Source organism: Phoenix dactylifera, chromosome 16 (genome assembly GCF_051530095.1).
Source record: "Phoenix dactylifera cultivar Ajwa chromosome 16, Ajwa_hap1_PhDact_Kaust_v1.1, whole genome shotgun sequence".
Taxonomy (NCBI): domain Eukaryota; kingdom Viridiplantae; phylum Streptophyta; class Magnoliopsida; order Arecales; family Arecaceae; genus Phoenix; species Phoenix dactylifera.
The window spans coordinates 23196494-23217319 of record NC_143205.1 but is presented as its reverse complement, the minus strand read 5'-3'; the positions used below and the strand labels follow the sequence as shown (position 1 = coordinate 23217319).

At 41.7% G+C, this 20826-nt stretch overlaps 2 protein-coding genes across 4 annotated transcripts; one reads left to right on the top strand and one right to left on the bottom strand.

Annotated features, from left to right (window-relative positions):
* Positions 1–9: 9 nt before the first annotated feature.
* Positions 10–14848, bottom strand: LOC103711857 (Nuclear transport factor 2 (NTF2) family protein with RNA binding (RRM-RBD-RNP motifs) domain-containing protein). Of its 3 annotated transcripts, XR_016398648.1 has the most exons (10): positions 14166–14848; positions 13837–13971; positions 3780–4086; positions 2355–2617; positions 2057–2243; positions 1835–1956; positions 1687–1752; positions 1106–1181; positions 188–546; positions 10–134 (listed from the first exon to the last, which is right to left on the bottom strand). XR_016398648.1 is itself a non-coding variant. In XM_008798161.6 (9 exons), exons 1-9 carry the CDS (start codon positions 14202–14204, stop codon positions 323–325), a joined length of 1419 nt encoding a protein of 472 aa, XP_008796383.2. In that variant the 5' UTR covers positions 14205–14848; the 3' UTR covers positions 10–322. The 3 variants fall into 3 exon arrangements, 2 of the variants coding, with proteins under 2 accessions (XP_008796383.2, XP_088568823.2); XM_008798161.6 differs by having other exon boundaries at positions 10–546; XM_088712697.2 differs by having other exon boundaries at positions 10–546; positions 13837–14052; positions 14166–14545.
* Positions 14849–18002: 3154 nt separating this feature from the next.
* Positions 18003–20645, top strand: LOC103711858 (Tetratricopeptide repeat (TPR)-like superfamily protein). The gene is made up of 2 exons (XM_026806503.4): positions 18003–20284; positions 20382–20645. The coding sequence occupies exon 1, from the start codon at positions 18177–18179 to the stop codon at positions 20184–20186; it is 2010 nt and encodes a 669-aa protein (XP_026662304.4). The 5' UTR covers positions 18003–18176; the 3' UTR covers positions 20187–20284; positions 20382–20645.
* The last annotated feature ends 181 nt before the right edge of the window (positions 20646–20826 follow it).

Here is a 20826-nt window from a genome sequence, read left to right as displayed (position 1 = left end):
AGAACATTATGCATCAAGAAGGCATCAATAAACTAAAGTAACCAAAGGCATCTCTTGTATATCTTTCAAAAACCTTTCAACAAATTAAAGGAACATCTCAAAGTCAAAATCTAAACCATATATTTCCAACTTCACTGATGAATTTCTATCCATCCAAACTAAAATAGGAAAAACGGGAATAAGTGACTGGGGCCTTTTGCAGCTTAGTAAATGTGATACGAAAATTGAGGATCACATTACCCAAGCTAAGGACAACCACGAGCATGCTGGGAAAAGGGGCCATGCTTCAACACCCTTACAAGTACCTACGAACTCCCGATACCTAAGCTGCAGCTACTGATGAGTGCTGCTGCCCATTCCTCGTATCTTGACTTCCCAATATGCCCCTTTCTTGGCGTGGGCCTCGCTGATGGAACCCATTTCCCCTCGGCCTACCAATGTAGTCCCTGTCATTGTTCTCTGCTCCGCCCTTCCTCCCCAAGCTCCTACCACCGAAGCGTCCCCTTGGGACCCCTGACTGGTATCCACCCCTACCTCTACCTCTTCCTGCCCAAAAGAGACAAATAACAGCAAAGGAACCACCAATCTAAGTTGATCATAATTGATATACGGGAATTTAAAAGCATCCTATTTATGCATATACAAAATGCTCTCTAGAATTTTAATGGCATAAAATACTTCTTGCATGATACAGAAAATACAGAACATTTATCAGTAATCAGCAGTAGGTAAACTAGAATCCCACGTATTTGCAGTTCATGCGACAAAGTTTTTGACGCTTGCACTGTCTTGCTCATTTCAACATCTTGATCTACACAGCTTCACAAAATATACTTTATCATGATAAAACAAATTTTTTGGTGAAACAAAACCTTAAGAAATTATTTCCTAGTATTTCCAATCAAGTGGGATTCCAGAAAAAATTGTGGAAAATTCGAAAAGGATTAAAGGGAGGGTATTCCATCACATAAAAGTGCATTTTGGTGAAGACAGATATCGAACTTGATGTCTCGGAACTTAAATAATTTCTATTATAAAACCCTGCGAGATGGCACTAACAATGATAGTCTCAGATTTTTTAAGCAGCGATAGATAAGTAACTTACTTCCCCGTGATATTCCACTGTTGGGTCTCCGCTCCTCCACATATATTTGCCGCCCATTTAACTGTATTGGAGATGCCTGGATAAAGAGATAGCGATGTCAAAAGATAATGAATATGGCCCTTTAAGCTGTAGACAAATCTAAAACAGATGAAGGTATACAATGGAATTTTAGATTCTCCTGACACAAATATGCCAAAAAAAATGTTGAAACATCATTATCTTAGCTACATATTTAAGGAAAAATCATACATGGATGCCCATTATTTCAAACAAACAATAATAAAGTTTTAAAAATATAAAAGAAAACATAGAGAAAGTCCATTCAGTACAACGTCCAAGTATTTATATCAGACTCCTAGTACACAACAACCAACATGCAGTAGTATTACCCAACTGTAGGAATCTTCACAAAGGCAACGATGTTAAGTACAGAATATTTCCAGTAACCTTTCAATTAACTTGATTGTTTTAAAAAATAACCATTTTTAGGTCATGCATGGAATAGAGCAAATGTCTGCAAGGCTTTCCATGGGGAATTAATCTATGTGTCTCCAATCCCATTAAAAATACATGCGACCAACCTTAAGTGCATTCTGAACAGCAGCAGCATCCTCAAATTCAACAAAGGCATAGTGACCACCAGAATCCTGTAATCTCCCATAAATGCAGTCAACTTGATGTTAGATTCCTTTCTAGGTAAGTAGAAGAAATAAAGCAATCATCAAGGACCTTGCGGCTCCTGACGGCAACACCATCAGGCTTGAGTCTACCGAAGTTCTTGAATTCATTCTCAAGATCAGATGCAGATACAGAAGAGGGCAGATTTCCGACATAAACGGACTTCTCTTCACCTGTGATGAACAAGGACAAACCTAACGTATCAAAATTTATTACCACTGTACACGTGTTTTGTATGTAAATAGGAGTGTTTAGGGGAAATAGAACCATCACCTTCTGGTGTAATAGCTTCATCCACCATTTCTGGACTGGACTTCTCAGGTACCGTTAACAATGAAGGATAGGACTCTTGGGGAGTTGCTTGGGGTGCTTGAAGCCACTCGGAAGCCACCAAAGCAGGCTTGCCTAAAGAAGCCCGGTGTGATGCAGAGTTGCTAGGTTGGTGTTTCGAAATTCGCAGCTGCCAAAGTCACAGCATTATAAATGCTAAACAATAAAGAGATGAAAGAAAAATCAACCCTGACAAATAACATAGAAATAACAATAGTATGATAAGAGGAGAACTAAGTACAATAGAAGCATAGGTATGCTTTCGTGGTTCTCCCACGTGCTCCACTGCAGGGGCAGGAGATGGGTCCTGCACAATGTTGATTGCATTTGAAAATGAAATAACAGGATCTTCTGCAGGCGTATCGTCTACTCGGTCATCAGGCTCGCCAACTTGGTGCTGTGAATCAATGATGCTGTAGTTATCAACAATATCAGTTTCTCCTGCCTGAACTGGAGCCACATATTCCTTGCTTTGAATTTCTCCTCCCAATATGTAGTCAGAAACTGCCAAAGCCATCATTTTCTAGTGTCTGAGAGACTGAATTGCAAATGAAATGTTAAAGACAACAAATTGAGCGATGTGTAATAGCTGCAGAAAGCAATCTCATGAATTTAAGTTGGAGAAGATTCTGAATGTCTCACCAATATTGAAATAATTAAAGATTCAATTTTCTAGTAGCATGTATTTTGAGTGCCACACATTTAAGTAACAGTGGGCAAGGCATGGCATGGCGCAGCTTGCATAATACATACCAGGCCAATGCCTTGTTGGCATATGGCAATGCCACGATATTGGCTGTAAAGAAGTGCTTGGTATGTTCCCATGCCAGTGAGGACGAAGCAGAGGCATGGCATGGTTTGTACCATGCCAATGCCAGGTCCAGCACCATCAACAAGTGACACCTAAATTCTTGTTTATTGCATGCCAAGACTATTTCACTATCAGGCCTTTGCACTGATTACTGACCCTTCAGTATTTTAGGAACTTATAGGTTCTTAGGTTCAAAGCAATTTATAAGCAATTCTGCAACAGAATAATGTCATCAGCGGAGGACGCCTAGAAAATTACCAGTTGATCAGGAAAGCCCAAACTGAAATAACATCCAGGCAACTACAGAAACCTTATAGTTAGTTAAAAGTGTGGGGCATTTGCATGTAAACGAAAATCTTATACAATTCATAGATAATATATTTACGGTCTTGACCTGCAAAAACTTTGATGGTGTTGATAGCAAAGAGACTTAAAACAGTGCTAACCTGGACTACAAATAAAAATGCATAAAGTCAAAACTGATTCCTCTTTGAAGATATTCCGAGTCAAATTATGAATCATTGAAGTGAATAAATAAACAAAACCTATTGATGTATCAAATAAATGGTACAGAAAATATCTAAATATTAAGTACAAAAAAATGTTGCAGTTCAATCCAAAGAATGATTGAGAAGCATGACCCTCAAGCTTTACACTAAAGAAACAGGAGAGAACAAAGTAACAACCCCTTGAAGTAAACAGTCATATACTTTTATAGGTACAGGTTGCAAGTCAATTGTTAATTTTCAGTTGAATACAGGTTGTATTAATTATGCCTCCACTGTCATATAGCAAACTGAAATAAGATAGATCCAAAATTAAACAATGAGAACATGTTCGATCATGGAACCATACCTGCCTCAGGAACTGAACTGGACATATTTGAATTGTTCTCATAATTGTTATGGGCTAATATGGCCGATGGATGCTGATGCAAGTGTTCCTCATCGAGGAAGTGAAAGATGTCATTCAGAACAAAATATCCTTTCTCCTGTGGAGCAAGGAAGAATGTCTGAACGAATTCCCTTCTAGCATTATAGGCCCCAGTTTGTACAAAACCAGAAACCATCAAGAGGACACCTCCATTCCAAGAATTCAGAGAATGGGCAGTCTTGATCTCAATCCCAGTAAAATTCAAGGACATGATTAGAGAATGGATTTGCTGCAAAAGATAATGTCACATTACACAAATCAGTCATGCAAATGCAAATACTGCAGGGTGAAACTTTAACATATACACCTATATACATATGAATGAACATATATACATAATTTTACAGATACATGTATGTACATGCATGTGCCTGTGTGAAGACACCATTAATTAAAATAAACTCACATTAACCTCGCTTTAAGGTTAAACTTTGGAGGAAATTACCCACACATATTGCAGGGGAAAAAAAATCAGATTCTGCTGACAGACAGATGGATAGTTACATACAAGCCCATATAATGTTGATGTTACAGATGTTGCTAACATAATAAATGCTAAAAAATATTCTAACACAGTTAGTCACATGGGCAACCATTACATTTAAAAATAAAAAGAAAAAAAACAAACCAATGCCGATGCTATCAATTAACTATTAGTGCAATCAAGAACATAAAGATTTACACCACCAAGCTAATGCCCTAGTCTGCAACATAGAACATTATTAACTAGAGCAGACAAGAAAGAATGCACATAAGAAGATTTCCTGAAAACATAGAACACCAAAATTGATTCTGGAAATAGCAAGACACCTCCAAGTAGTATTTGTAGGCATATGCAGCTCAGAGAATATGACCATTTTTTGTAAAATTGCTTTTCCAGATCTTTAATAAAAAAATGTCCAAACGATACACTCTGCTCTCATGAACACCCAATTCAATTTTCTTCTCCTCAAAGAATCAATCTCAAACTCGGACTTTCAGCACCGAGGCACCTCATAAGATAAGATCTAAGCAGCGTTTAACCCAATCATATTGAATGATTATCCTATCCAAGAATCTCTTGCTCTCGGAGATTATTTAAGAACAAAGCAGTGCACCCATATTGATTTAGCACCTGTTATCTAACTTTTATATGTTCCACCAAAAGTGAGCATACATTTTGCATAAAGCCAATCATATTTCTGCAACCTAGTAGCCCATTTAAAATTCTACATTAATAGGTGACAAATCAATAATAGAGTAGGAAGCATCTGAGTAATACCCATAATCAGTCTGGTTTTTCTAGCCTTGCACTTTTCGCAACAGTTAAATAATGGTTGCATTTCAGAAAGTTTTGGCCAAGAAAATTAAGTAATATAATCGCCTTGGTCCTTGGGATGTCCTATATAAGCATTGTCAGAAGGATGTTGCTGTTTTCTGCCTACAATTTTCTTTTACTTGTCATTCTGGAGTATCTGAACCAGCAATAGCTATCCCACAGACCAATGATCAGCTTAGGATATATTCTAATGCCAAAACCATCAAGGCAATGTAACCTTAACAAACAAGTTAGCAAGTTATCCAGAAATTTCAAATCAGTGACCCATTGACCAGGATCTAGAAAACCAGAAGCTCATAGTCATCATCTTCTATTGTGCTGAACTAGTTGATCATTTCTTCTACCGGGATGTTCAGTTTAACTATTCAAACACAGTGGCACCATACAATTCCTTTACCTTCCAGAACAGAGGAAGAAGATGAATTCTTGACATATCTCAATATCTCCACAAGCCCACTGGGCATCCCTATAAATTGATCCAACTTCTTGGTTTTGTCAGTGGCATCTCTTCGCATCTCATAATTGTGCTGTCAATGCTTAGCTATCGCTGTTCCTTAAGTTGGAGATAAACCTTCTAGTCACAATAAAAACTATGAAAACCATATTAACGAAGATATCTGGACCAGAGCCTCAGCAAGCAGATATGATATTGTGACACCTATTTAACGTCAAAAAAAAATAGCATATCAGGTTTTGGTGATTTAGATGCTTACCAAATTTGTGCAACACCTATAATTCTAACATAATCAACCTCAATTTTCTTATACCTAGCAGATGTATGCTATATGTGTTTGCACATTTTTGTTACAAAAGAAAAAAAAATCTGATCGATACAGTTGCAACTCTAATTATTAAAATATCTAACATGGTCCTTACTGTTTTGTATACGACAGAACCTTCCATATATCCATACAATTTCCTTCCATATATCCATACACTTTCAGAGCAGATCAGAAGCTCTTAACAAGTATTGAACTTAAAAGAGATCATATTTTGAAGCTGTGAGCATTTAAGACTGTTTTCAACTATAGAAGCCAATAGCCTAAGTTTCAAGCTTTCTTATTAAATAACAACATAAGGATTTCAGAAACTCTAATAAAGAGCATGTGCCTTCAATTCTTTAATGAGAAAGTGAAGTATCATAAAGATATATTACTAGTTACCACCTCTACATCAACAACTTAAAAATTTCCTTGTGTTCCATTAGATTACTAATTTTAAAACTCAACCAAAGATCATTTCTAGAGAGGCAAGCTCAGTGAGGGAACTAGGTTTAATCATTTTCCTAATCCAATTATAAATCCATCTCGAACTAAGGCTCCATTCTGCATGGCTGCCAAATTCCAATTTTCAGTTTCTTTTCCTAAAACATAGAAACCAAGGCAGAACAGGTGTTTGGTAACCTAGATTCCATTTTTAGTTTTTCGAAACCAGCAACAACTTTCTCAAAATTGTTGAAACCAGAAAATATGGTTTTAACTTCTTGAAAACTAGCAACAGCCTACCACCACCCCCACCACCCACCACCGCCATCGCTGGATGCCACCTATGCTTGCCACTGCTGCAAGACATCGCTTGCCACCACTCTCCGCACATCGCTGCCGCCCGCCAACCACAGCCACCGGCACCAATCGCCGCCAACCAACACCACTGCCTGCCTCCTAGCACCACCAATTGCCACACAACCACCATCTCCACCACTATCACCATATCACCAGTCGAGTTTTTGGCTTTCAGAGAAAAAGAGAAACTTGTTTCAATTTTTAATAAATTGAAAAATGAAAAATGGCAGCCATGCCAATACCGCTTAAGTTTACTATTTTTTTATTTAAATTTTATTCGAACACATATAATATATGTGGGCATGTCTTGCTTATCCAAGTTTCAAAGTTTACAACACTTTGGTTTGCATTTGATGTGATTCAAAGGACGAGAAAATTGAACTCTATAACTAAAACCTCATTTGATGTCAGACCTGATGTATATGGAAGAAGTAAACATTAGCAATAGTTGACACCCTAGACAACATACGGAGAGTTTATGACGTTGACTCTCGTCAAGCTTAAGTACAGTTACATGCAACGCAAGGAAAAAATCCTAAAGATTTTCCACCTCCATCTTTCCATTTATAATAAACCACAAAGACCGCATAAGGAAACACCCAAACAACTTCAAAAACATAAAACATTAAAATAAAATAAAAATCCCTAACTTAGCCTGTGACAATATTTGACATGCTGGACCATATGCTCATAACTGACTCTTGATGACCATAAACTCTAGTATTAGATAATAACTTTCATAAATTACCAAATTATAAAGCATTAATTTAGTTTCTAATTTCACAAGTTTTCCTAAAATACACAAATAGCTGTAGGCATGCCAATGAGCTGAGCCGAGCTACCTCAAGTACTGAACTACTTAGGCCTGGTTCGGTATAGAAGAGAGCTATTCAAGCTTCACTCAAGCTCGAGCAAAACTAAAAATCAGCAATTCAAACTAGCCTCATATAAGCCAAGCTTCTTGCCAAGCCAAGCCAAGCTTCTCGATATTATTTTGCAAGCCGCAAATTTTCAACCTTTGCTCATTTATGAGCCTAGCTCTAAGCTCTGTCCAAGATCGACTAATTTCTTAGCTAGGACAAGTAAGCCCATTACTGAGCTCATCTCGAGATATTCACAAATAGTTTGAATCGTTTATGTTCCTATGTAGTTACTAGGATAGGTTCCCCAGTTTAGTAAGAGTTTCCTGAGAACTAGAATTGGTAAACCGATGTACTTCTTTCGAAAAACTTGCTCCAAAATCTGAACTGTGAAAGAAAGAAAATTTGTACGAACTAGGCTCCAGCTGAAAGTTGAAGATGGACATAGCAAGAGAGGGGCACAGAGAGGAGACTTGAGGAGAAAAATCTTAATTAAAGATTCTCCCTATAGTCCTAATAGGACCACCTCCCTTTTGTGGCAACGTAAACTTTTATTTGCGTTATTCTAGGAAAATAGTTAATTAAATAGCTTGCAAAAAATGAAAAGAAGGTTGGCTTGGCTCAATAGACATTCATGTCAAAACTTTTACGAGCGAGCTTGCACAACTTGTGCGAAGCTCATCTTGAGCTTGAACCAAGCTTGAGCATCCTTTTTACATAGCAGGCAAAGCCCAAGCTCAAACCAAGCTTGAGCATCCTTTTTACATAGCAGGCAAAGCCCAAGCAGCCTCATATTTGGCTCGGCTCATTTTCACCCCTACTCCTAGGTGGGCTTATCTTGATTGTCTGGACAAGCCGCCTAGGCACTTGCCTTAACATTTTGTATCATGTTTAAGTAACAAGGATAAGAATGACTTATATAAATTAATACCGAAAGTTGTTGATTGATAGTTTCTAACGACTTACCAAACATTATGTTCCATTTGTTGGAATATAAATGCATTTTATTTTTCTTTTTATTCATTATTTTGTTTAAAAACAATTGATCGTAGGGCCACCTTGACCTCTAGGCAAACACCTAGGCATTGGTTGGTCTCTCGATCATTCATTTGTCACTTACAAGCTTTTGAAACATTTGTGTTGGCTCACAAATTTGCCCCATTGTAATCCAAGTTGATTGCACACACAAATGATCAATCTTTGCTTGCAGCACACAAACGATCAATCTATAATTAATTTATTGGTACACTAATACTACCTCCGTAAGTGAATAGGATGGAAAAGATAGCAGGGCGACGGTTCAAATACTATATGAGATGTGATGTAAACTCTCAGAACATGTATTTCTATTCCTATACCTCTATTTGTTTATTTTAAACTTGGGAATGTTTGGCCGCCTAAAAGTGGGCACCTTGAAGTAGGTTTTCCCCTGAAGCCATAACTTCGGGCTCGTTTGGCTCGTGGGAAGTATTTTTCCTCCTAGAAATTTAATTTCTAGAAAGCAGATTCCTAGAAAGAGGATGCCTGAAAAAGTACTTTTGGCATGTTTGGTTGACCATGGGAAGGTGACAGATTTTCAGAATGCTTATGTTTGGTTGACCATCGACTTTTCTGAAAAAGTTATAGATAATTTCTATTATACCCTTAATAAAACTTAGGTCTTTAATGCTTCTTTAATGCTGAAGGGCCTTTTTGAAAAAAAAAATAAAAGTAGAGTGATTTCCGACTCATGGAAAAGTAACTTTTTCATGTTTCTCATGAGAAAGACTTTTCCATAAGGGGCTTGTTTGGTTCGCGGAAAAAGAAGGGGCGAAAATGTGGTCAACGGAAAAGTAATGAGATGCCTTTTGTTTGGTTGGAGTTTTCAAAGGAGAGAGACGGAAAAGTTGTATTCCCATAAGAATATGATTCACACGTTTTATGAGAAAGTCTTTTCCATGAAAAACATGAAAAAGTTACTTTTCCATGAGCCGAAAATCACTCCATTCTTATTTTTTTTCCAAAAAGGCCCTTTAGCATTAAAGAGGCATTAAAGACCTAATTTTTATTAAGGGTATAATAGAAATTACACAACTTTTTCTAAAAAGTGGATGGCCAACCAAATATAAGCACTTTGAAAATCTGTCACTTTCCCACTGTCAACCAAACATACCAAAAGTACTTTTCTATGCATCCTCTTTCCAGGAATCTGCTTTTCAGAAATCATATTTCTAGAAGAAAAAATGCTTCCCGCGAACCAAACGAGCCCGAAATGTGGGAATCATATTCCCATGGAAATACAACTTTTCTGTCTCTCTCCTTTGAAAACTTCAACCAAACAAGAGGCATCTCATTACTTTTCCGTTAACCACACTTTCCCTCCTTTTCCTGCGAACCAAACGAGCCCTTCATGTTGTTTGGTTGCTTAAAGTGACTGTTGCAGTGCAGTTTGGCATGTTTGAGAATTCACCCTCTTTCAATTAATTGTAATTATAAACCCACTACAATGACTTTACAGGGAGGGGCCGAAATCACCCCACGTGGGTCACTTCAACTTCCGCCACTTTCCCCCAACCAAACATACCCCTGGCAGAGATGATGTATAGATACAATCTTGGTTCAGTCATCATCATTGGATGGAGCACAGGTGATCATGCCATCAAAACAATGGCCTTCAATTAGGTTCCTTGCTCGATTGACAAGGATCTTGGATGTTGTAAGAACTTCGTCTAGAAAACTTTTCGGATCTTATAAAGCAATTTCAAGATCAACCTTTGTAATAAACTACATGTTAAAGAAACAAATCATTTATTTCATTCTCCACCTTGGCCTATTCTCAATCTTTGTCACAAGCAAATAGTACTTTCATAAAATTATGAATAAGCATTTGTTACGTTAAACATTTATAGTTGGCAAAAATTTTCCTTATTTGCAAGACTCGTAGAGCTTGTGCTAGAAAGATTCACATTAAATGGTTTTATTTCATTAAAAAGTATTAGGATAAGTACCATAACTAGTTCAATCATTTTCCCCCTTGCAAGCCATGGACATGCTCTTATTAAGTTGTAGACCTACATTAGTCAAGGAGCAAAACTAGGAAGTCATGCCTAGTTTTGCCACTTCTCCTCGTTCCTTGCGATAGGTCGATATCTGCATGAAAGTTGGAAGAGCTTGAGACGGCACTAGCTATTCCAACTCCTAGGCACCAAAACAATATTATTCCGAATATACCTAGAGTAAAACTAGGAAGCAACATCTAGTTTTGCCACTCCTCCCCATGCCTTGTGCTAGGTGGATATCCTCGCAAAAGTTGGGCAAGATTGAGTTGAAACCAATAACTCCAACTTCGAGGCAATAAAACAATATTATTCAAAATACATCCACCCAATATCCAACCAATGCCCCTCGCTCATCTTTTCTCTCCCACCATTTATATCTCTTAAAACGCTAGATAGATGTGAGCTCTAATTCTCTCCCACTTCCTTCACTGTTTTTCCATGTCTCGAGTCCCCAGCCCCTTTAACACATCCATTTTATACTTAACTTTTCAAAATCTCAACCTTCATTATCCTGTGATCTCCTTATCCTCTCCTATTTTTTGTTTCTCCCTGTTCAACCACAGCAACCTAGACTCAGCCCCCACTCCCATTCTACTCTCACATTGCTTCCCTTGCCAAGAACCCATCCTTCCTATTCTTATATCTACATCCCATATCTCTTCATCCTCACATAAAATGATAAAACTTAGTCTCCCTTAATTAGAAAAGGTTTGACAGAATGGTAGGAATTGGTTGTTACAAGTCCGAAAGAGTTAGCAGAGGAAAGGGGAAAAATTACAGAAAGAACAAAGGAGGATTTAGTGATAAAAAGCAAAACGGGGTTAGGAGATAAACAGCAAGAGAGGGAAGGGGTAGAGATTAGCTGTGGCCCATTTGCCCAATGAACAAACAAAGGGATACATGGGAGAGGATAAGCAAAGGAATCCAGCCATCAACATTGGTTCTAGAGAGCAAGCAGTTGTGAGATATCGAATCACTACATTTTAGGAACTGAAACAAGTGGATTTCGATGCATGGTAACCCATATGGAAAGCTTGGTACGGCTTCTTACCTTTCCTCTTAATCAAGTGACCGTGTTTTAGACCATATAAATGCGACATATGATGTTTCCAACATAAATAAATCAGTTATGTCAAGAAAGTAAAAACAGATAAAGGAAAAGAAGAAAAAGAAAGAAACAAAAAAAAAAAAAAACGTTTCCCACCTCTGACTTAATCTAAATAGCTCTTCCTAATAGTGCAACACATGCATGTATATACAAATTGGAGATGAGGGTTTCAGAATGAGGTCGTTCAAATTTTGAACTGCTTAAAGAAAATAGTTATACAAAAGACAATGGATCACCAACTTAAAAACCTCAACTAGATAAGGAAATCTTATGGATTGCAGCAGATTCTTTTTAGAACAACTCTAATAAGTGACCCAGATATCATAAATGGCGGCAGATTATTTCTGGAACAACCAAATATATGTTGTCTTATCCAATGTGCTACATGTTGACCAAGACACTCAGCGTGTGACAAATACTAGGGCTGTCAACGGGCCGAGCTGCTCGGGCTCGGCTCGGGCCCGGCTCGGTAAAAGCCCGGCTCGAGCTCGGCTCGTTAGTTAAACGAGCCCGAGCCCGAGCCCAAAATAAGGCCCGTTTAAATCCAAGCCCGAGCCCGAGCTCGAGCCCGAGCAGCTCGCGAGCCCAAACGAGCCTTAACAATTTAATTGGGTCCCAATTAAATTTGGACTCAACCCAATTAAATTTTATTTGGCTTAATCAATTTCAATCCCAATCTGATTGAACCCAGTTGGATTTAGATCAGACCCAACCCGAGTTAACCCAAATCTATTTAATTTCTTTAAATCGGATTGGACTGGTTCGGGTTCGGACTCAACCCGTTAACCCAAATCCAACCCAACCCGTTAAATTCCCTCCACCGCTCGTCCGCTCCACAGTTCTTCTCCTTTCTCGGTTTCTCCACTCTCCAGAACCTTCCAGGCTCCAGCACCACCGACCACACCACCACCAGTGAGGCCCCTCCCCCTCTTTCTTCTCCATTTCCAGTTTCTCCACCAGTGAGGCCCCTCCCCCTCTTTCTTCTAGCGAGGCGACAGAGGACAGTGCTCGCGGCCGAAGTCGGCGGCCGCCGCACGCGACAACGAGGGGGGGAGGAGAAGCCCTCCTCCACCAGCGACACTGTGACAGAGGAGGGGAGGAGAAGCCCTCTTCCACCGGCGACACTGCGACAGAGGAGGGGAGGAGAAGCCCGCGGTCGAGCCTGCGGCCGACGCCCGTGCCGGCGGTGATCGCGGCCGAAATCGGTGTCTTTTCTCTTCTCTTCTTCTTTCCTTCTTTCTTCTCTTCTTCTTCTTTTCTTTCTTTGCTTCGTTCTTCTCTGTCTCCGACGACGAACCGAGCTCTGCTTGGGGATGGCCGGATGGGGATGGGGTGAGGCGGGCTCGGGCTCGCTCTCAGGCTCGGGCTCGGGCTCGGGATCAGGCTCGGGCTCGGGCTCGAGCAAACGAGCTTTACCGAGCCCAAGCCCGAGCCGGGCTGTGCCAACCGAGCCCGAGCCCGAGCCCAATACAAGGCTCGGTACCGAGCCCGAGCCCGAGCCCGAGCCTAGGATTTTATGAAACGAGCCGAGCCGAGCCTGCGAAGGCTCGGGCTCGGCTCGGCTCGTTAACAGCCCTAACAAATACTGACTGACTATAATCCGGACCCCCCCCCCCCCCCAACCCCAAACATATGTTCTCTAATCACCTCCCAGACCACAGCAGAACAGAAAGTTCGATACGAGGACTTATGTGGCCTATAATAGTAATCACTACATAAAAATCAAACACACTGATAAAATTTAGGTTTCTTTTATAAATCATGAACAAAGACAAGGTGAATCACCAGCTTTTCCCTCAGAAAAACCAAAAACTGAAAATACAAATATATTAGCATCAGTAGTGATAATGCCCACTCAACCACTTCCGTTAGCCATTTTTCTTAGGATCTGAATGGTACCAGTAAGAAAGCTAAAAAGAGACAAACCCGATAGGCATTATTACCACACAAACATTCAGCTAACCACAGCTGTTTGAGAGAGGAAAACAACAAACATTTGTTACCTACAATTCCAAATCACCATCTGAGACAAAGAAAACCTCAAGAATGACTATCAAGAACATTTGACTAATTTAGACGTTAATTGAAACTACCATCATTGTCGTGGCAGTCTCAGTTCTGTCACCATCGACCCGCATCACAGTGCTCGCATCATTATAGAACTGGTAGACAAGATTTGGCTGCTGCTGCAGAATATGATAGTACTGCCCCACGAAAAAGGACCCAACCTGCAACAAAGAAAACAAAAATCTAAGATAAAATAATGAAAAACATAGTTAGTTCCACCGAGCCATAGAAAGGGTCCAAACCTGCAATAAAGGAAAGAAAAATAAGACAAAAATCAAGGTAAGAATGGAGATAAACAAAGCTAATTAGAACGAAAGCTGCTAACGCCCTTCATTTCTGTTATCGATTAGATTACCTGGATGGCACTGACTTGACCCGGAAACGCGGCCGCCATTGCTGGTCTCAACAAGCACACAGCCTCTACGTTTCCAAAACCTCAACCCTAGAAAACCTCGCCGCGAAACCCTAGATCTGCAGAGACCGAGGATCGGCGAGAAACAGAAAGAAGGGCAAGGGTGAAACCTCGAGATCAAGAACCAGGATCCGTCGAGGGACTCGCCGCTCGACTTTTGATCTTGGATTTCAAGGAGAGAAGGAGATCGAGATACAGGAACTGCCAGTCCTGAAGAAACCTAGAATCCTTCCAAAAGATCTCTCCCCCGGGTCCTTCCCTTTCCGTTCTCCCATCCGGCTTTTAAAGCGCTCCCTTTCCTATCCATCCCCTCTCTCTCTCTCTCCCTGTTTCTCTCTGCGCCTGGTGCTCAGCGGGGTTTAAAAAGAAAGACCCTGATGGAGTGCTGAAAAGCGATCTCCACCGTCTGATTGATGCGATCCTCGCGATGCGCGACGCGTCACCCACTTTGAAAGGCTCGCGTGGCTTGAGATATCGGGGGCGGAGGACGGCGGAGCTTTCGTCGCGAGACTGAGATAAGTGGGAGACAAAAGGTCGAGGAATCTGGACCGTCCGTCTTAATGAGCTTGTGTGGGTGGGTACGGTTAGGCAGTGGGTCGAGCTGTACTAGGCTCCGTTCTTCGTTTCGTTGATTTCGGAGGAGGTCAGACATATATATGGTCTGGATCCCGGACGGCGCCTTCAGATCAAAAATATCCCAAGGTAACACCCAGAGCTGTCCTTTTAAGTGATTTTCTTTTTCAATGCCGAATGGACCCCAGCGTTATCAGACAACGTGGAGAAATCTTGTGGCCTGCCCCCTGCGAGGAATTTATTGGCCCATTGATTACCTTGCTAAAAATAAGATTCATGCCTCCCAAAGTATAATTGTAGTCGATTTAATCGCACGTTATAAAATAATCAATTCTTATGACCTTATCATGGTCGCAGTCGTTTAATGACACATTTATCAATTTTCATATCGGATAAGTTCTCTAAAGAAAAATAAAATGATATTCTTCTCGAGCAAATTCCTGAACAGTAAATTTTGATGGGAAATCTCAACCTTGTTTTTAAGTATCACCATTCACCGGGTGGGGTATGTGCAAATTTTCATTATTAAAAACAGGATGGTATTTTATCTTGAATCCATAATAAAAGACATAAACAAAGGAACATGTCGCTTAACTAGGGACAACTACAAAGACGTGGCACGCAATAGACCTTGTTGGCTCTTAAATTTATTGCAATCGATTTTCACATAAGGAAATGGTTTTTTTTTCCCGGTACTTAATGAGCCAAATGCAACCTATTCCATGGTGGCCTGAAAAAATATCCTGCTCGAAGGTACCACATCAAACAAAAGAAAAACTAGATCAATTCACGGACCGGAGTGGACTGTGTTAGGGCTGAGCTCAACTAAAGATATCTTTTAATTAATTCAGATTTAGATTTATGTTGGTCCGGTTTAAATTTATTTTTGGATCTATTATATAGATAGATAGATAGATAGGCGCATGCATCGAATTCAGATGCCAGTATGCATGTTTCAGGAAGCGAGGTTTAAATGCTAAACGCGTCACTCGGAAAATGCGCGCTAAAATTATGTTTCCGTTCGTGAGGATATTCTAAATGGTATCAGTACTAACCACGGACGTCATTTAAAGCACTCCGATGGTTGAAATGCACGCTATTGTATTCAGCAATCTGGTTTTTTCTATACATACAGATAGCTAGGCCTAATTAATTGGACATGTTTTCAGGTACTTGATGACAGGGACACTGGAAGAATTCAAGAATTAGCTTTTGCAACCGTGAGCTCTGTTGAAGATTGTGAAAGAAGTCATCCAGAGTCTGGATGGAAGCGTAAGGACTCCCTCTCTCTCTCTCTCTCTCTCTCTCTCTCTCTCTCTCTGAAACACAGACAGACACGGACACATTTTGAGGTAAGAGATACGGTGCATTTCCAAATATCGTATTTATATTTGCGTTGTTTTACATGAAAAAGTAAGAGTAAGAGTTAGTCCCTCATGGAATTAGCTCTTGCAATGAATGATAAACACTTGGCTTTTGTGATCCATCTTTGTCTTACAAAATAAATTCCTTTGACAGCTATATTGTTGGCGATGGCGATGGCGATCGGCGAGGATGAAGTAGAACCGTATTTATTTTTAATTAAACTTCGGGTCATGCCTATATAAAATTTAATATTTTTTATACTTAAGTCCAGCTTTAGGTTAAATTTTTTACACAAATCCAAGCCTAAAGAGCCCTTGTACCCTGGAAGTGACTACAAGCTCCATGTAGGTAATCTATCTTGGTCGGTTACATTTGAAAACCTTACCCAAGTGTTTCAGAGATCTGGTGATGTGGTAAGAGTCGGGTTCTTTATTACGGTGACATTGTCAACCTTGTGGTTATGACTTTGTATGCTACTCAATCGAGGAAAAGATGAATGCTGTTCAATAAGACCTTGATGGAGTAGTATATGTCGATGCTAGGATCCGGCCTGATCTAGGCGCCAAGTTAACGAGGTTGTTGGAAATCTCAACTCGTCTACCAATCAATTTAGAGAAATTAGATGGGGTCGCCATGCATCTCCGCAATGAAAGTTCAGTAGCCCCTGCACTTGACCGACGATGATCTCGATGCCGAGCACCCATGAGTTTTCTTTAGATGACAAGGAACGGCTTCGGCCAATACTCTAACGCCGATTCCAATTTGAAATAGATAAAACAAAGTAGTCTACCTATTGGAGCGTGTCCGACAGAAAATTCTCCGATGCCTAACATGGCTTTCGAAGAATAGGAGGCATGAGAGAGGCAAAGAGGCAGCTAAGAGAATCAAAAAATAGGGTCGAAGCCTGCCGTCGAGTAATTCGGGGTTATACGCTAGTTGATAAGGTAATAAACTATGTATCTCGCCTATGCTTCTCGGTTACAGAGAAAATTTGAAATGTAAAGGACTTTTCGTGCGTCTTTTGGATTGAACACATAGTGAACTTTGAATGATTAGCTTGCAACCAGGCAACAAACTTTCATCGATCGGTCTATCTCATCAGCAAAGATCGGTTCCAAAATATATTAGTATGTGTTTTGATGTTTCTTACTAGCACATAACTCTATACTGATAAGTTACTGGAAAAACATTCTTTTACCATTTAGGTACGCATGATGCAAAATGGACATATATATTCACAGATCATTGGCTTCTTTATGATCTAGCTATGATCCAAGAGAGAATTATTTTGGTATGTGTTTTAATGCTTGGTGCTGGATTTTTATTCACTAATTTGCAGGAGTAAGGAGGCTGAGTAATGGGAATTAGCTTGGCTCTAGGCAAGAAATCTCAGAAGGAGAGCTTGGGTCGAAGATATATGAAACAAGCTTCCAACACTCACATGCATGGAAGGTTGGATTTGCTCGAAAGCATTGAGAGGGAGATCCTTTTCTTTTCAAAATTACACTTACGTCATTTATTTGCCAAATCCCACTAGATTGTAGGGAGCTTAACAATAACATTAATATGCGGCAATAGCTATATTGCTTGTATGGAATGAGAATTACCCTGAAATATATTCATGTTGACAATCTGGGATTGGACTAGTTTGATTCAAACATGCTATGGCTCTAGGAAAAACTTGCTTCTTAATGTCATGGTGTTTAATTTTCTGTAATACTGGGAAGAAATGATTGCACGAATAAAAATCTGTCACAATATAAGAGATGATCCTGGTTTGATAGAATCAGGGAAGATAAGAGAAAATGAAGTAGGGGCTTTCTTTCTATTAGAAAATCTCCAAATATTGGATCGATTTTCCACAACCATCTCCATCTCTCTTTTATACAACTCACAAAAGAGCAGCACCAGCAAAACGGTATCTCTGGACCCCGTTTCACATCGCTCAAATAGCCCTTCCTCAAGTAGCAGCACTCCATAACCAAAGAGAACGTTGCCGGCAATGAGAAAGCCGATATGCCTTCTCTCTATCCCTTCCTCTCCTCCTTCATCGCCAAGCGCGAAACCGTAACCCTAAGCATCTCCGCCGCGCTCCTCCGCTCCTACTCCTCCTCGGCGAAACCCTCCGCTGCCGCAGGCGAAACCTGCGTCTCCCTCTACTTCCGCCGCGCCCGCCTCATCGACACGATCCGCCTCCGCCTCCGCTCCCACGACCCCTCCGCCCCCTTCCCCCTCCCCTCCTCGCCCTCCCTCGACCCCTTCGTCGCCGCCAACGCCCTCCGCGCCGCCCCCTCCCCCGACCACGCCCTCGTTCTCTTCCACTCCCTCCGCTCCCACCCCGCCGTCGCCCGCCGCCCCGCCCCCGCCCTCCACGCCCTCGCCAAGCGCCTCGCGCTCGCACGCCGCCTCCCCGATCTCCACCAACTCCTCGCCGACCTCGATGCTGGCGCCTTCCCCTCCGCCCTCCCCCCTTCCCCCATGGACCGCCTCCGCTGGCTGGCCGCCGCCGGCGACCTCCCCTCGGCCCTCCACGTTTGGTCCTCCCTCCGCTCCTCCTCCGCCTCCTCCGCCCGCCGCGGCCGGAGCCACCCCTGCACCGAAGCCTACAACCTCGTCATGAACCTCTACGCCGCCGCCGGCGACCACTCCGCCGCCGTCGCCACCTTCAACCAGATGATCCAAGAAGGTGCGAATCCCAACTCCCGTACTTACACCATCATCATAGACCACCTCATTCGATCCGGAAATCTCGAGCAGGCTATTGAGGTCTTCCATCTACTCCCTTCCATGAGGATTCGCCGAACATCAAAGCAGTACAATGTTCTTGCCGAGGCCCTCTCGTCGTCCGGACGGTTCGTTGACCTGGAGAAGCTAATCAAAGCAATGAATTATGATGGAATTCTCCCCGGACGATCGATGAGGGAGGCGATATCAAGAATGAGGGAGGCTGGGCACACCACAGGGACCGAGGAGTTCGTGAAGATATTATCCCCCGATGATCGAATTGGGTTCGCTGTCGAGGAAGAAGAGAATGAGGAGGAGGAGGAGGAGGAAGCCCGTGACGATAACCAAAAGAATGACGGCAGTGGTCAGATCAAATTGAAGCCATGGCTGGACCCAATCGCTCTGGCCAAAGCTTTGGAGGACTGGGATCCGACAGAGGTATCTGAATTGGAGGCGGCGAAGCTTGTGTGGACCTCCCGGCTGGTGTGCAAGCTCCTGAGGGCCTTCAAGAAGGCCGAGACGGCGTGGGAGTTCTTCTGCTGGGTGGCGTACCAACCTGGAGGGTTCGCCCATGACCGCGACACAGTTGCGAGAATGATCGCCATCCTCGCTCGAAACGGGCATGTTGAATTGGTCGAACGCCTTCTCTCCAAGGTGAAGTCCGAGGGGATTCTGCTCCCCTTTGACACCGTTCGATTGGTTGTCGACTTCTACGGTCTCTCGAAGAAAGCCGATGCCGCCATGAAGGTCTTTCGCGATGCCAATTTGATATGCGGCTCGCTGTCGGCATCCAACCGCTTGCTGCTATGCTCTTCTTTGCTGAGGACGATGGCTAAGTGCGGGAGGGGAAATGAGGCTATGGAGCTACTGGAAGAGATGATGTTAGAGGGAGTGCTTCCTGATACACAAACATTTACAGGTTTGATGCAGTATTTTGCCGGCAATGGGGATTTGAAGAGCGTCCATAGGCTGTTTGGGATGGTGAGGCAGTGCAGGCTCGATCCCGATTCTTATATGTATCGGGTGCTGATTCGGGCGTACTGCAAGCAGGAGAGGGCGGCGCTTGCGCTGAGGGTGTTCGAGGAAATGAGGAGCTCGCGTATGTTCCCGGATGGTCATACCAAAGCTTTGCTTGTGAAGAGCTTGTGGAAGGAAGGGAAGCTTCGGGAGGCGGCTTTAGTGGAGGAGAGGTGCGAGGGGGTTGAAGCGGGGCTTCCATTGGCATCGCCGGGTCATGTCTGGACTGCGAGTGCAGTAGATTTTAAGCGGATTTATGACATTTATTCTGGTCGTTTTGCTTAGAGAGATGGCCAGGCCTGAAGACCTCATCGTGTTTGTATCTGTGCCTTTCTTGTGGTGGAAAACGTGACGTTTGAGAAGTTTCGCGATAAGTTTATCAGGCAGTAATTCCTAGCAAGATCACATAAGCAGTTACAGTATAATAACATTCTTTCATATTGTTATCATAGTTTTCTGGATCTTTTCATATGCTTGCAGGAGATCTAGAAGAAGGTGCATCGAAGATACAAGCTCAAGAGAACTAGCGTTGGCTGGAGGGGGAGAACGCATCAGCGAACCAATGGCGTGGATTAAGTACGGTTAGAAATCCCCTAATCCCAGGCTGATGTGATAAGGCATAATGCTGTATTAGTTAATATTTCATAAATGCCAAAGAACTGAGTTTAACTTGTTTTGTAAACCACACTAGATTTATCCATGATATGCCTTTATCGACCATGGAAAGAAGTGGTAATTCCAAAATGTGTTTGATTTTTCAAGTAGAGTATTAGAAATTTGTTTAGATTTTTCAAGTAGGGTATTAGAAATTTGTTTAATGGCGAGAAACAGAATTAGAAATGTTGTATGGGTGAATCCCATGCGGCTATGATCTCATTTGGCAAAGTTTTTGGAGGGTCAAAAAGTACTTTCTCGCTACGAAAAA

Bases quoted from the DNA above. Each gene is read 5' to 3' on its own strand.
- LOC103711857 (XM_008798161.6), bottom strand. From the start codon at position 14,204: ATGGCGGCCGCGTTTCCGGGTCAAGTCAGTGCCATCCAG. The intron at 2,618-3,779 runs GTATGGTTCCAT...TGGCTTTGGCAG, and splicing joins CAGTTCAGTTCCTGAGGCAG to TTTCTGACTACATATTGGGA. The intron at 2,244-2,354 runs GTACTTAGTTCT...TGACTTTGGCAG, and splicing joins AGCATACCTATGCTTCTATT to CTGCGAATTTCGAAACACCA.
- LOC103711858 (XM_026806503.4), top strand. From the start codon at position 18,177: ATGCCTTCTCTCTATCCCTTCCTCTCCTCCTTCATCGCCAAGCGCGAA.